General features: G+C 37.9%; 1 protein-coding gene across 1 annotated transcript in view; it reads left to right on the top strand.

Annotated features, from left to right (window-relative positions):
- Positions 1–16,473, top strand: part of NAV2 (neuron navigator 2) — a 231,203-nt gene that overhangs the window by 169,188 nt on the left and 45,542 nt on the right. Inside the window, exons 13-18 of the mRNA XM_029911548.1 lie at positions 3,348–3,639; positions 4,622–5,324; positions 9,241–9,708; positions 10,458–10,523; positions 12,075–12,119; positions 14,553–14,713. Of these exons, the coding sequence (XP_029767408.1) occupies positions 3,348–3,639; positions 4,622–5,324; positions 9,241–9,708; positions 10,458–10,523; positions 12,075–12,119; positions 14,553–14,713 (1,735 nt within the window). The remainder of the gene's footprint in view (positions 1–3,347; positions 3,640–4,621; positions 5,325–9,240; positions 9,709–10,457; positions 10,524–12,074; positions 12,120–14,552; positions 14,714–16,473) is intronic.

Here is a 16,473-nt window from a genome sequence, read left to right as displayed (position 1 = left end):
AAGGGAGTGCAGGGTTTGGATTTCAGATAATTAAAGAGAGATTGTGGAGCGCATGCATGTGAAACTGGGAGCCCAGACCAACAATACAACATATCAAAAGGGGAGGGCCCTCACATGTTAGTCTCTGTAGATGTAATCAGTAAGACATATGCAGTATTATCTTAACAAAAGAAACAAGAAAGGCAAAACAGAAACAAATCTAATTCTGCTAAATACAAGACCAAGGAACTGATATTTAGATGTACTGAGCACCTACAACTTCAACTGAAGCCAGTGGAGCTGTGAGAATTCAGCACCTCTGAAAAACTGACTGTAAATGTGGTAAAAGTTTAAATCTATGTAGAAAATTCATGGAGGTTGTCCCTTCCCACAACAACCAAAAAAACCCCTAAAATTCCATCATACACATCTTCTGATGGGAAGTAAGAATTAGAAGACATTTGAAAAGGACTCAAACTGCAACAAGAATTGGGAGAGAGAATGAGATAAAATAGCTTGGAAGTTTTGCTGGCAGTAGATTAAATGCTAAAATAGTTCACAAGAAAAAGCAGTTCCTTCACAAAGGTAACAGCAGCAGTAAATTATCAGATGAGTCAAGTTATCTAAAATCAAGACCCCATTATTTGGAAAGGAAGGTAACTGAACCTTTAAATGGAACCTTTTTAAACCAAGCAAATCTCTGGGTTTGCTATCCTAGTCATAAAGTTCTAAGAGTCTCATTAGCTGGTTAAGGTTGTTCCCGGCTCAGCCAGTTGTCAGTCCTTGTTCACCTATTATGTCCTATGCGCCTTTTGATGACCTTCAGCAGACAGCTGCACCCCCGTCTCAGGATTTCCAGGTTCATCCAATGTAATGGTCTCTCAAACTGGGTGGCGTTTCAGCTAATGTTGGAATGGCAAGTTTCTTTGTGTTTGGGTTCTGGGCCTCAGCCATGTTTCTGTTCTGTTCTCATTGTCTGGCATGAAACCGTAGCATCTATGGTCAACTTGTTTCACGAGTGGACATGCAAAATTTCAAATACCAGGGAAGGTGATGCTTAGTACAATAGTTGCATCAAATAAAGGAAGGTGTGGTACAATAATTGCATCAAATAAAGTTGAAGAGAACAAAGCTGTTACATTGTCAGAGACCTTGCTCTTAGGCACTCTCTGGTGGTGAGATTTTATCTTTCTTTTGTTTTCCAAAGGCAAACCAGAGAAGTGTAAAGTAAAGGGACATTTGTCAGTAGGCACCCAAAAGTGTGCTAAGCACTTCGGTGACAAGTAGACACGAGTCCTACTCTGGAGGGTTTGTAGGGTAAATAGACGATGATTAGACAATGGACTGGGAGTAGCATACACAGGAAGAAGACGACTGAGTGGTGATGATAGGCTTGGATTTATTGGTTCTATTTTTTGTTTGTAAGAGGTAGATAAACTTAGGCAGTTGTTAAGTGAAGCTACATTGTAGTGAAGAACACCTGGGAGATGTAGCCAGATTCTGTTGGTTTATGACAAAGCTGATATTGTTCACAAGTTTACAGTCACAAACATTAATCCCCAAATCTTGTATCCATCAGAGGGGTGTAAGAAGAAAGCAATATTGTGTTTCTCAGAATTGGGGGATTATGTTGAGACCACTTTTTTTGGATGAAGAGGCAGAGAAACTCTACATTTGATTGGCAAGTGGAAAGTGCCAACAATAAAACAATTCCTGAATCCACAGTCCAACAATAGTTGGACTATGTTTTATCATTTAATGAGCTAATAACAAGAAAAATAAAATAGCCCCAACTATTTCATACAACTGAAATAAACCATTACAGTTTATGGTGTTGGCTTTCATATACTGAACACTTAGAGGCTATTTTTTCTTGATCTCTTTTAAATATCACAGTAAAAGGCAAAAGAAATTAAACCAAAAAATCCCCTTCACTCATATAATATTAGGGATGTGATGTGGTGATCAAAGAAAATAAATTATAAAACTATAGACAGATTCAGGGAGATGGGAGGTTTCAAAATAAAATGTAGTATCTTGCAGAGAGCATATTAAATTGTCAGGCACTTTTTTCTGTATTTCCTTTTGCCATTTTGCTGATTACCCAAGTATCTAAGGGTGTTTTTTAAAAAAGCTCTTGGTTAGTTAAGACCAGATCTTTTGAAGTTCTTGAAAGCCTAATACAAGGTTCTCACCACCCTCACCTCCCCTGGGGCCAGTGGGATGAAAGCACTTTTCAGCATGTTGTAGAAACAGGCCTTAGTTAGCCTCCTTCTGCACAACTCAGTTCAGTGAGACACAAGCAAGTTTGGATTGACAGTTGCTTCCATGAAGGTGCTGTGATTAGAGAATAACCTTAGCTATCACTTGGAGTTCACATTCTCCAAGATGTGGGTGGTGGTCAGCTTTTATAATTGGTTGTGATATTACAGACTTCCAATTGTTTATCAAAAAATAAGTTTTGCAGGGAAACCTAATTCAGTAAGAATTTTTAATAGGTGTATCTTTTAATAAACATTGTTAATAGGAAAGGAAAGGGAGAATGGGTTTGGGAATATATAGGATAATATAATGGGATATTGATAGGGTTGTGTGGAGTTTGGCTATGGTTTGTTCAGGGGGGTATTCCATCCTTGAGTGTGGTTGTTGCAGAATTCTCCATAAAGCATCTGACTTTATAAATGGGATGTGCAGTCGGATTGGCAAAATATAAAAAAGTAAGAGATGGAGTTTCAGTGCAAATTATGATCTAACTTGCTTTGTGGATTTAAGTCGGATTTTAATGTGCTTGAAAGTGGTATAATGGGGTTTTATTTCTCTCCAGTTCTTGGGCGTCTCTTTAATGGGTTAGATTAAAACTAACAGCATTCCACATCTTTCAGTCTATGCAAAAAGCCACCTCATTGTGCTCTTGAGATCAAATTGCCAGACGAGAGATAGGAAAGCAGCAAGAACAAAGAAAACCTAGCTGCACGTGTTTGAAATGATCTTTATGCATTGCACTGAAAGGGTTCACATAAAATTCAAGGAGGAGGTAAATGGCAATGAACTGAGTATTTTCCTTATTATTTATTAATCAGATGTTTGGTGTGTGTTGGATAGTTGGTTGGTTTTTGGTTTTGGCTTTTTAGTGATTGTTCCCCAGTGTATCAGAAAGCAAACACAGTTAGTAGAATTCATTTATCTTGGCTTTTGCCTGGCAAAAAGCAGGCTTAACAAACAAAAGTAAAATGTCTAAGTGTAATAAAAAATTATTAGTGATTTTTTAAATCAGCTTGGTGGTTCTAGATTTTGAACCCTAAAAAAAGGAAGGATTTCAAAAAGGAATTTGCAATGGAGATTCTGTTATGATTTATTGTTTCCCTTAGACTGATGCAGAAAAGCATTCGCAGGTTGAGCGGAATTCCCTGTGGTCCAGTGATGAAGTCAAGAAATCTGATGGAGGATCAGATAGTGGCATAAAGATGGAGTCTGGATCTAAATGGAGGCGAAATCCTTCCGATGTGTCTGATGAATCTGATAAAAGCACTTCTGGTAGGAAGAACACTGTCATTTCACAGACTGGTTCCTGGAGACGGGGCATGTCAGCTCAGGTTGGCATTACTACACCGAGGACTAAACCTTCAACTACCTCAGGCTCACTGAAGACACCTGGAACAGGTGAGGAAAAATGTAACACACAGGCAGGCCAACAGTTTACAATGGAGAAATAAAGTGCTTAACTGCTTTCCTGTGGCAGGAGCTGAACTTCAACTCGTTCTATATTTACTCGTAGATTTTGTGTGTGTGTGTGTGTGTATATACAAGATACTAAATCTCTGTGTTTCTGTTTTATGGCTGTATGTGAATTTTAAATGATACTTATTATACTAAAATGCTTTGAATATTGTTTGCCTGTTTTGAATGTCCCTTAAATTAGACTGTTTGTTGGACACAGTGTTTGCAGTTCAATATTCTTGTTTCTTGTAATGGTAATTAATGGAACTCCATGTTCATAGTCCTGGATTAAGAGTAACTCAGAACCTAGACTTTATGTGGCTAAGGATAGTTGTGTGAAAGAAGCTTTTTCACTGCTAAAATAGCAACTGCATCTTAATTTATATTAAAGCAAATTTTCAGATGGACTTCATCAGAGCCCTTAGCACTTGCAAATTTGTGCTTGAGCACTAATAGTATTTGTGCATGCAAATAGATGAATTACACTTTCACTCACACTTCGTTGTATACCCTATTGTGAATGGAAATTTCAAGGTCTGGTTTGAAAATTTGGCCTTCACCAGTTATATACACATTTTTTCTAAAGCTTATTTATTGTTGCCATATCATATCACTTCACTATTGACAAAAAGGGATCCAACCAATGGTAGTCATGAAGGAAAAACACTTCTTATTTATCTGTCACTCTTACTTAACAATCTGTTCACTTTTTTTTGTATTCTCAAGGTAAACACACCAGATACTCTCTCCTGGCAAGCCTGCATATATAACTCTCAGTAGTGCATTATAGTTTAATACAAACTGGATCATAATTCTTAACCACACTTTTGTGGCTAGCGTACTTTTGTTTTTCATGATGCTTTGATGTTTACCATTTGCTTAGCATTTTCAATTTAAGCATTTGACTTCTTTTTCTATTTTTTAGGGAAAACTGATGATGCCAAGGTATCAGAAAAAGGTAGACTTTCTCCTAAAGCTGGACATGTTAAACGTTCTCCATCAGATGCAGGACGCAGCAGTGGTGATGAATCCAAAAAGCCTCCCACAAGTAACTCTAGAACAGCTGCTGCTAATACAAATACATTTGGATTTAAGAAACCGAGTGGGTCAGCTGGCGGCATGACTATGATTACTGCCAGTGGTGCGACTATCACCAGCAGATCAGCCACACTGGGCAAAATCCCCAAATCATCTGGACTCATGGGTCGGTCCACTGGTCGGAAAACTAGTGTTGATGGCTCACAAAACCAGGACGATGGCTACTTAGCACTTAGTGCCCGCACTAATCTTCAGTATCGTAGTTTACCCAGACCCAGTAAATCCAGTAGCAGAAGTGGAGCTGGTAATAGATCTAGTACCAGTAGCATAGACTCCAACATAAGCAGCAAGTCAGCTGGGTTGCCTGTCCCTAAAATGAGAGAGCCAGCTAAGGTATCCCTCGGAAGCTCTCTGCCAGGTCTAGTCAACCAAACAGATAAAGAGAAAGGGATATCGTCTGACAATGAAAGTGTGGCTTCATGTAATTCTGTTAAAGTGAACCCTGCATCACAGACTGCTTCTAGTGGAGCTCAAAGCACTCACCAACAAGGAGCCAAGTACCCTGACGTGGCCTCCCCCACTTTGCGCAGGTAGGCACAAAATTTATTCATTGTGGAAGTACATTAACCGGAGTTATACAATTGTGGCTGTTTAGGCCAGGGACTGGCTAAGTTTTGTGGGCGCTTACTAATGCGTGTGCTAGGTTGAGGTCTTTGTACTGAAATTTAATGTCACAGCTAGTATATATATGCGCTAATCAGGGCCGGCTCCAGGCACCAGCTTGTCAAGCAGGTGCTTGGGGCGGCCGCTCCGGAGAGGGGCGGCACGTCCAGGTATTCGGCGGCAATTCGGCAATTTTTTTTTTTTTTTTTTTTGGGCTGCTTGGGGCGGCCAAAACCCTGGAGCCGGCCCTGTCACTAATAATATTGTAAATATTTATTGCATTACGAGACAGCAGCAAACTTAAACATTTGAAATTGATTGTTAAACCCTCCCCAAAATGCTTGCAGTTGTGGCTAATTCAGAATAAAGTTAGTACTTGAAAACATTATAAAGGCTGAAATATAAACCCACAGCAACAAGGTTACAGGCTCCTGTAGAACTATTGATTCCACCCCATTGTACTTACACATTGTGCAGCAACACAGGGAAACTGTCCAAAGTTCAGCCAGTTTTACACATTGAAGTCAATGGAGTTACTCCAGATTTGCATTAGTGTGAGAATGTAATCTGACTCATTTATATTTACATTTGTTCACTTACTTGGCCCAATACAGTATCTCACTCTGTTGCATATAACGTTGTCCTGTGCGGTGAGACTCTTTACCTTAGGTGCCCAAGTATGGAGGTACAGAGCAGCTTAACTAAAGGTACTATGTCAGCCGCATTGAATTTTCTTATTTTTTACAAAAAGCTTCTTACATGTAATGATCTATTTCCTAGCTCTTTCTGACCGTATATATTCTCCTCCCTTCCCCATTATTTTTAACACAAGTACTTGGGTGAGTGGGAGTTAATTTCCTTGCTTTTCTGCAGCATTTGCATCAATGTCTTGACTGTAGCAAATATATACTTTAAAATTATTTTCCACTTTAATTTGACATCGTAAGTAACATAGTCTCTTTTGAGTTGCAGTGTTCTGGATTTCATTGTTGTCTTGACATCATAATTTCATCTCCATACAATTATGAGATACAAAAACTGACATCATCCTACTTCAAATGAAGTGAGGATGTCACATTCTATTCAAGTTGCCAACTTGAGCGTAACTCCTGTAATGGTGGTTTGCGTTCCAGCTAGGCCCAAAAGGAATACTTCATTTCTTTTTAGATGAATGGCCATCTTTGAAAAGCCTGTGCAAGTATAATTCAGCATGACCTGGTAGTTTAGTGATTCTCCTATTTCTGGACATCATTAGAAAAGTTATGTCTAGCTGAAAATTTAATTTCTAGCAATTACTATTTTAAAACAAAAAAACTAAAAGATTGTTTGTTGTTCTGATATTACACCGTAAATGAAAAATGTCCATGTTGTTTGCCTCAAATATATTAATAATCAAACTCAATCATACATTTCTGTTGATGACCAGAAAACCATTTTGCTAGATCCTTCATTGGTATAACGTTTGAACTACATGCAACTTTTAAGAATAGACATTGAGAGAATATCAGGTGTCTTAGAGAGTTTTTTGTGGAGGAGGTTAAGGTTTAAGCTAAACCTTCACTTTCTTTGTTAGCTATTTCATTCTTCAGTTGTCACCAGACTATGTAAATAAATGTATGCCTGGCACAGCTAAATCGTTTTTAGTGGAATTTGCCCAGTGTGTGTGTATTGCTGGGCACTAGCCCTGTCATTGTGTAATATTGAGAATTTTGTTACACTCTTTGTGTTTAATTAATATTCCATGCTGATTTTACACAGAAAATAAGCATCTGTAACTATAAAAAGACAGCAGTAAAGACTGCTACTGCTATATGTTAAATACTATCAACCTTAAATCTGAAAGCAAATATATTTTCTACACTTATATGAAGAGTAAAATTCCATAATTACAATTATTTTATGAAAGTCTAGCCCTGTCTTAATTGTTCCAGCATATCTCATCTAGCACTTTCTGTCATGTGAAAACAATTTATATTACATAGCAGACCATGCATGTTTTTATGCCACTTGTTTGTGAGCCTTAGTGTTCACTCTTCTCCTGATGCATCCCTATGGACACAACCCAACAATCAGCTCAGTTATGCCTGTTTCTTGTCAAAACTAGGAGAGGAGCAAAAATATTCTTATTGTCTGTAGGATTTCTCCTTCCAAGGTTAACCTTTATACTGACACTGCCAACTTGCTGAGTTGGGCTGGTTCTGCATTAAAAAGGTACATTCTTCAGACCCCAACCTCCTTGGATGTCCAGCTCCATGACTCTTTTTTTATTTATTTAATTACCTCATTTAATTAGGTTTGAGAAGCAGCATGCCAGGAGACATTATCCATACAAGATCATCCCAGTGGGGCTGGGAGTCAGACATATTGACTATATTCTAGGTGGTGACAATCTGTTTTAAAGAAAGAATTTGTCATTCTTCTACAGTAGCACTATGAAAATATCCCTATCTCCCTCTGAAATCTTTTACAGTCTGGTCTTTGAGTATGCATGGGGGATAATTAGTTTCTTTTGAGGTATTGACTCCAAGTTCTGGGAAAAGTTAGCATTAGTTTGGCCTCAAAAATCTCCATTAGTCAAAGACGTTCATCACCTTCTTGGTCTGATGGCAGCTAGTAAATGCTTGTTGTAAGTACGCTCAGCAAACTAAGACCAAAGACGAGATTAAGCTAAACATTCTAGAAGCAGGGCTTGCTATATAAATTGCAGGGATCTCCACTGTCAAATCACCACTATGTAGTGATCGTATCTGGTCCTAAGCAGAAGAAATCTAGGACTCCCTTAAGGAAGTTGTTTAGGGATAATAGAAAATGGCATATTGTTATGTTCCTAGAGAGAGCTGTCTGAAATGTCCTAACCACTGCTCCTAGTGGGTGAAATTTTCAAAAGCACTTCAGTGATTTAGGAGCATATGTCCAATTTTCAAAAGTGGTTTAGGTGCTTAGGAGTCTAAGTGCCATTGACTTTCAATGAAACTTAGGTTCCAAATTGCTTACGGCCCTTTGAAAATGGATATCTTGAATAGCTTAGGTGCTTTTGAAACTTTCTCCCAATAGCTCTTATGAAGGTAATAGAGGCTATTTGCATGATTTAGACAGTGCAATGCTTTTTAGCGGAAAATCATAAGACTTTCCCTGCTAGGTGTCATTGGCTTTTGTAGGGGATTTCTTCAGATACTTACTTTTTGTATGGACCACTCAGTGATTAGTACAAAAGTCAAACTCTTTTCCTCAGAGATCTGTGTTATCTTTCAAAATATGATTTGAGTGATCTGTATTTATAGATCTGAACAACAGCCAGTCTAATATTCCATGCTTTAAAGTAATCAGTTCAGTATTATCACAGGTAAAATCCATTTCCCTCAGGAAACAGAAGATAAAATGGCTAATATTTTTTAGTTCTGTGAAAGTTATATTTGAAGGTTGATGGAAGGAAAAGTTAAGATGTGTCTGAAATTGGCATAATAATTTTCTCTGGGTTTTATTAATGGCAAGGAAGGGAAAAGGAAGCCCATCAATTCAAGGTTGTCTATATGAATCTAAGAAAGACAATTTACAGGCAGGACATTTCTTTAAGGCAGAGCCTATCTTTCTCTTTCTTTTTTTGATTTAGCTAGCAACAAAAAAATATTTTTCTGACGCACCAGTTTTCCATCCATTATCATAGTTATCATTGTATCGTTTCCTATAGATGTAACATCTGAGGTCTCCATATAATTGAATATGTAATTTTCCAATGATAGTTTTTCAGGACAAATATTATATGTATAAAATATCTTTTGTACTTAGTAATTTAACATTCCATTTCATGAAGTTTTTGTTACATTCTCTGAACTTTTTTCACAGACTTTTTGGTGGAAAACCAGGTAAACAAGTTCCCATCACAACAGCTGACAATATGAAAAATTCAGTGGTGATCTCCAATCCTCATGCTACCTTGAGCCAGCCGGGTAACCTTGATTCTCCTTCTGGCAGCGGTATACTGAGCAGTGGGGGCAGCAGTCCTCTTTACAGTAAAAACACAGATATGAACCAGTCTCCGTTAGCCTCTAGTCCCAGTTCGGCCCATTCAGCTCCCTCCAACAGTTTAACTTGGGGTACCAACGCAAGTAGCTCTTCCGCTGTTAGCAAGGATGGCATTGGATATCAGTCTGTCAGCAGTCTTCACACCAGCTGTGAATCCATTGATATCTCTCTCAGCAGCGGAGGTGGGCTGAGCCATAACTCGTCCAGTGGCTTGATCACAGCTTCTAAAGATGATTCTTTGACTCCCTTTGTCAGAACCAACAGTGTTAAGACAACTTTGTCTGAAAGGTGAGTAGGTTTAAATTTAGACTCCATTAATATGTACTGTATGCTCATATGTTAAAAATCAGTGATGTGACAACTGTAACTAACATTCCATGATTGCAATTCAGATTGCCATTCTTGCAAGGTAAATATTGAAGGATACTACCACAACATACAAAAATGGCCATTTCAAGCAAGGAATTCAGTTCTGAATTACATTAAGCGTGGGGATGGGTTCAGAAGAGTTGTTCATTTGCAATTGCCACTGCTGTGGGACATTTTAAATTACTCAATGCTATCTCGTATTTGAATTTCACATATCTTCTTATCTTTCTGTATCAGCTGATCTAGTAGTGGTGCACAATACACTACACCAGCATTTTAATCTTGTCTTGAGAAGCCAAGTATTTCTGATTAAAATTAATGAGTTTTTTTTTAATAATATTTCACACAATTAGGATCTGGACAATAAGTGCCTGGATACTGTGGTGATTAGTCTGGTATATGAACTGAAGTAGAACAGAAAATTTCTTTCAGAGCAAACAATAAGCGTGCACTGTCTGTAGAAGGCAGTGTAGTTTGAAACCTTGGAATTTAGCCTTACCTTATTGTATGACTTTATTACTAAAACTTTGTTGCATCTTTGTAACAGAAAACAACTACTAAAAAAAATGTTGTAACAGTTTTTTGTTTTAACTACTTCCCCTTTCTCTCCTTTTTTCACGCTAATATTCCTTCTCTTGTTTTCTGTCTCTTTGGACTTGTTCTTCTAGCCCTCTCTCTTCCCCTGGTGCTAGTCCCAAATTCTGCAGAAATACTTTACCCAGGAGACAGGACAGGTAATGCTGTCTCAAGGCAGTAGAATGCACAAAGGCTCTGGGTTTTGTTGCCCACATTTATAAAGCAAAGTGTCTTGTGAGAGATGGGCTCAGTTGAGACCTCTGCTGTGTTTGTTGTTCAGATGTAAATTGTGACACATAGACATGCCAGTGAGAGTCCACTTAATTAAATCTGGGGGTGGCATACGGCATAGTTGACAGATGTAGTGTGTGGGTTTTTAGTTGGGTTGTTTGGTTTGGTTTGGTTTGGTTCTTTGCCAAAGGCAATTTTAAAATCCTGCCATTTGTATCTGCCATGATGAACTCTCACTAGCATTTCAGCATTCCTATGGCATGCTGCTTTTTTCACTGCGTTTCAGGCTTTTCACCTTTGTCATGAAGTTCAAGTGTTGTTCAGTACACTCAGTGTTGTAAGTCCTTTACTCCAGTTTGGTTCGTAGGTGTCTTGCAGGCTTTTGTGTGTGTCCATTCTTGTAACAATGAATGCAGGAAGATGGGAGATAGTGGACATGAAGCTAATGGGCTCCAGCTTGCTTTTGCACTCCGCTATGATATTGCCACTTCTACATCTAGGAATTGACAGTGATATTAGCTAGAGGGCTTGACAGTAAATTATTTTACTTAAACATGATATATTTATTTCAGTTAAAAACAAACCCTGCTCACAAAATGAAAAGCAAGTTGTCCATTTGCCAGTTATGTGAAAACACAACTCTTTAAATATTTGATTTTTGCAAATACTAATAGATTGATATCACACTGAAGATGGAATTTAAGTTGAAATACAGAAACACTGAAAACTCTGGGCCCATTTGAAAAAGCCACCACTATATTTACATTGCAGCTAAGGTTGTGTCTACACTACAGCTTATGCTGACATAACTTATGTCGCTCAGGGGTACATATAAACCACACCCCTGAGCAAGGAAATTACACCGGCATAAGAGCTGCTTCCGCTGACATAGCTTCTGCCGCTCGCAGAGGTAGTTCTTTTATGCCCTCTTCCATCAGCATAGAATGTTTTCATCACACGTGCTGCAGTGGCGCAGCTGTATCACTACCGCTGGGGCACTGCAGTGCTGTTCATATTGACATGACCTAAGTGATAGTAAATGATTGCACTTGCTCTGTGATGAAGGCAGAAGGAAATGGTATGAGGGCATCTTTTGACTTTGAGATACTATCAGTATTCACAAGTAGGTGGCTGCACGCCTGTTTAAATGTATATTTTGAAGCATTCATTTGAAGCATGTTCTTTTATTTTTTAAAGAGCCATTTTTGTTCAGTATGAAAAGGGGAAATAGCAAGGCCACTATTGTGAGCAGATGAAATTCATTAGCATGATACCAAATGCATGTATAACACAATCCACACATGCCTAGGAGGCTTTTTTTTTTTTTTTTTTTGGTTGTTGCATGTTTACTTAGATAGGGTGCATCACTTTTTCCTCTGAAAATGTGATGCAGATGCTTATACTTCTCTCCTCGTCCTGATTTTTAATCCTCCCCTTTTGTTCTTCTCTGAAGTTCTTTTCTTTTAACTTTTCTACAGCGACCCACATCTTGATAGGAACACTTTGCCTAAGAAGGGATTCAGGTATTGGTGTTTCCACATAGTATAACAGCTTTTGTTGTGGTTTTGGAGCTTTGCTTTGTGTTTCTCTTGTGGCTGTTCGTGGTAGTCTCTGCTTTTTCAGGGGGTGGCAGCAATCTTTCTTTCTTTCTTTCTTTTTAAAGTCCTCAAAGAAGGCCCTTTTCCAACATGTTTCTTTTCTTCATCCAGTGGCTTCACTGCTTGAGCAGGAACTGTGGCTTTTGCTGGCTGAATTGCTGAAAAGCGTCTCATAAACCATCATTGGGCTTGATTTGAAAGCAATAATTTGCAGCTTTTATGGCTAGTGCACTAAACTAGGTGTATTCATTTTCACAATACAGTTCCTGGAACCCTGAAGATTTATTTAAGAAAAAATTGATTTACAACAACTTAATGAACTTCTTAGGATGAAATTGAAAAAAAAATCATTTTAAAATTGTGTTTGCTTCAGAATACACTTTTAATGGATCTCTAGAGAGACAATCTGTGGGCTGATAGAAAAAAAAATATAACCTGACTAACATTTGGTAAATGTCTGTTCCTGAAACACCATTGATATGTAGAGGGTATTGAAATCTAGGGGAAAAAAGCACTGAGAAACATTTTTTCTCCCTTAGTAAACGGAAGCAATTTTAGTGACATTATTAACTTTAAGGATACAAATTAAATGCTTTAAGTCGATGTTACAGAATTCACGGAAAATATCTGGCCCGTTTAAAACATTTAAACTTTAGACTTGCTTTATGCTGCTTTTAGGATCACTGAACCGATGGCTTCAAATGGCAGCTGCATTTTATTCTGCACTATAAACACATTGTTCTTTGTGTCGGCTTTATCACACTGAGCTGGGTGCTAAAAGCATTTCATAGAATGAAATTTTTGCATAAAATGTTTCTATGGCTGTCAAATGTGCATCTAGTTAATAAACGCTATCTTTTAAGATTGAAACATTTGAGGGCTGAAAAGGTAGGTATTAATTTTGTATTATTTTTATTTTAAATAGGTGTTAAAATTGACTATTAAAGGCCCCAGTCTACAAAGATGTATGCATGCGCATAACTTTAAAGATGCGAGTAGTCCTAAATCAGTGACTATAACTATAGGATTGAGGCCTACGGCATAAGAAATAATGTACTTTTAAAAAACTCTTGGCCAAGTTCTTACAAGGTTCATTGTTGTTCTTAATTGGCAAACAATATTTTACTATATTTAATGCAATCTGGTCACCTTTATGCCTAAATTAGATGTTAAATAGAACTCCAAATTAATATGGGTTATGTTTGACTAATTGTTTTTTAATTTGAAGCCAAACCTCTTTATAAAGATATTAATTCCCCATAAATATTTACTTTCTAAGACCGGATGACATATCTTAGCAGAGATACAGAACCCCATAAGTAAAATTCCATTGAGCTTAATTGGGTGCTATTTTTAAGATAAAAGGGACAATAACATTAGGGCTATTTTTGGACAAAAGTTATACTCTTTGAGTAAAAACAAATATAGCTATTATTTACAAGCTATTAGACCTCATGTAGGTTTGGTCATTTTGGCTTTTAAAAAAACATTAAAAGTATCTTGTCAGTTGTCATCTGTACCTGTTTGGCGTATTTTATGACTATCTATATATAAGCAAATACTTCTCTTACAGTATTTCAAACTGACATCTGTATCATTTCACATCTCTCATTATTATTATTATTATTTATTGTTATTAGTTGTATAGCACCTACAGTGGACTAGTTACTTCTAACACAGGTATAAGAACAGCGGGAAAACCCTGCCCTGATTAATATCATTGGGAGTTTTATTATTTACTTCAGTGTAGCCAGGATTAAACCCAGGTTTAATCTCCTTGCCCTGAAGAGAAGGTTAAACACAGTCTCCTTCATAATGATGTAATACTACGAATTTTGAACAAATGTGGTATATTTCCAGGGACCTATGTATTAATGTCTCCCTAATATGAATCATTGCAATACACCTTGTTTAAAGGCCTACCTTTTAATGGCTCCACTGATCTGAATCTGATTATAGTATGCCAAAGAGCCATGCTAAGGTACTTCAAAGATGAATTGAGATGATCAAATAATGATAAAATTGTAGTATAAACTAAAAGAAGAAAAGAAATTCCAAAGTAAGGTGCTGATCCTGCAAATACTGACTTATGTCCTTGACTGTAAGCATACGTGTGTTTGCCAAATCATATCTTAAGGCTCCTTCCCTTGTACTTACCCATTGCAGAATCCATAGTAAAAAGATGTACTTTTTGAACTCCAGTGGAATGAGTTGGGGTTGGGACAAGAGTCTTAATTCAGAATTATATACCTTTTATATCACTTAGTCCTTAAATTTTATCTGAAGATTGTTTTCCCAAATAATATTTCTTTCCAGTATATTTTAAGATAAGTTTTGAAATAATTTCTGGTTTTGTAGGTATACCCCTTCATCCCAACTTCGGAGTCAAGAGGATGCAAAAGAATGGCTACGTTCACATTCAGCAGGAGGCCTTCAGGACACTGCTGTCAATTCTCCATTTTCATCTGGCTCCAGTATAACATCACCCTCTGGAACTAGATTTAATTTCTCCCAGCTTGGTGAGTAATTAAGTGTTATGATAATCAGTGTAACATAATGTGACAGGGTGTACGTGGCCTTTGCAGCTCCCTGCAGTAGGCCCCGCAGTCCTACTTCACCCTGCCTCAGGAAAGGAGCAGTGAAGCTGTCTAGAGAAGCCTCACAGAAGCAGCAAGTCAGAGCCCAGCAGACTCACATAAAAAGAGCTGCAGGGCCTTAGCCGATCAGTTCCTGGGTGGGACCAGAGGGGCATGGAAGGATGCTCCTCTCTGGCCAAAGCAGCTCAAGGGAAACCAGTGTGTGGTTCTGGCTACATTTGCTTAAACTGGGAAAGAGAGGACCTGAGAACTTTAACCCTGAGGTATGGGGTGAAGATAAGGAGCTAGGTGGGAAGAGGCCCAGGAAAATAGCGTAGCATTGCAGTAACAGGTACGTGGCTGCTGTTTATAGGTTCCTGGGTTGGAACCCAGAATAGTGGGCCAGTCTGGGTTTCCCCACCGACCACCACTAAAGTTGTGTAAACCCCGAGAAGGTGACAAAGCTTATTGGGAACCCCAGGTGAAAGGCTGAATTTAAAGGACCCAGAGCTGGTGCTGCCCAGAACCAAAGAGGGCAGCTAGACAGGTTTTGTTGGACTTTTTGCTACCCTGGAAGGGTTTCGTTTTGACTGTGAGCCAGCTGAAGGGCTGAGTCACTGAAGCAGGAGCAGCAGGTGCTTAAGAGGTGAGTGCCCCCAGTTACACATGTTATCTATTTTGAAAGTAGAGAATTAGACAATGTACCTTTCTTCTCACAGGTCCAATGCCCTACCTAGTACAGCATGCTACCATCTAGCTTCAATTCAGGAAGTATTTATCTTGAAAGTAATAAGATAGGCCTTTGGGTGCTGACCAGTCAGCACTGTTCTGTGGTGTGATCAAAAGTGGTACATCTGAATTGACCTTATTCAAAATGGTGCTGTGCGTAGAATCAAATGCCCTACATAAGCTATTCACGGGCCTAAACTACTACTAAATTTGGAAGCACCTAAACTTTCCTACATACTTATATCTACTTCATCTTTAAACTCCAAGCATATGAACAAAACATGATCATCTAAGCTTATAATGAAACCAGACAAAGCTTTATCCATCACAATCACAGACAAGCCAGTGGAATTTTAAGTTGGAAAGTTTACCATCCCTTCATTTGGTAACTTGGATTAAAATAAACACGTTTTTAAATGGAAGAAATGTTAAAGTTGCTTAGAAGAAGCTATAAAATTCTGCTAGCTTTAATTAAATGTACTAGCATATGAAACAAAGTAATTTAAAGTTCCCATAGTCCTGAAATTCTATCCAGTAATAGACTTGCTTTCATCGTAAAAGCAATTGCACACTAATTCCCTGTTCATTTAGGGCCCAGTTTAGATACATAAATCAGTACTTAGGCACTCAGGTTGGAACATCTGAAACAGAGGGGTTTCAAAATATTTTATATAAGAAACAAATATATTATTATTTATAAAATTTTATTGTCTTTAAAGAGATATATACAATATATGAGTTTTTTTTATTATCAGCCAAGTATCAGGGGGTAGCTGTGTTAGTCTATCCACAAAAACAATACCCAGGAAAGCTTATGCCCAAATAAATCTGTTAGTCTTTAAGGTGCCACTGGACTCCTTGTTGTTTTTATCATCAGCGTTGCTCAGTTACTGGTCTTTATAAGCACTGACTGTTGCTTGAACTCTTACCTGACACTATTTAAAACCGTTTATTTTTCTGTGTAAGTATCCATT

This window comes from Terrapene carolina, unplaced genomic scaffold (genome assembly GCF_002925995.2).
Source record: "Terrapene carolina triunguis isolate 2854851 unplaced genomic scaffold, T_m_triunguis-2.0 Scaffold96, whole genome shotgun sequence".
Classification (NCBI taxonomy): Eukaryota; Metazoa; Chordata; order Testudines; family Emydidae; genus Terrapene; species Terrapene triunguis.
Note: the sequence above shows the minus strand (reverse complement) of the source record. Positions and strands in the feature narration are given on the sequence as shown.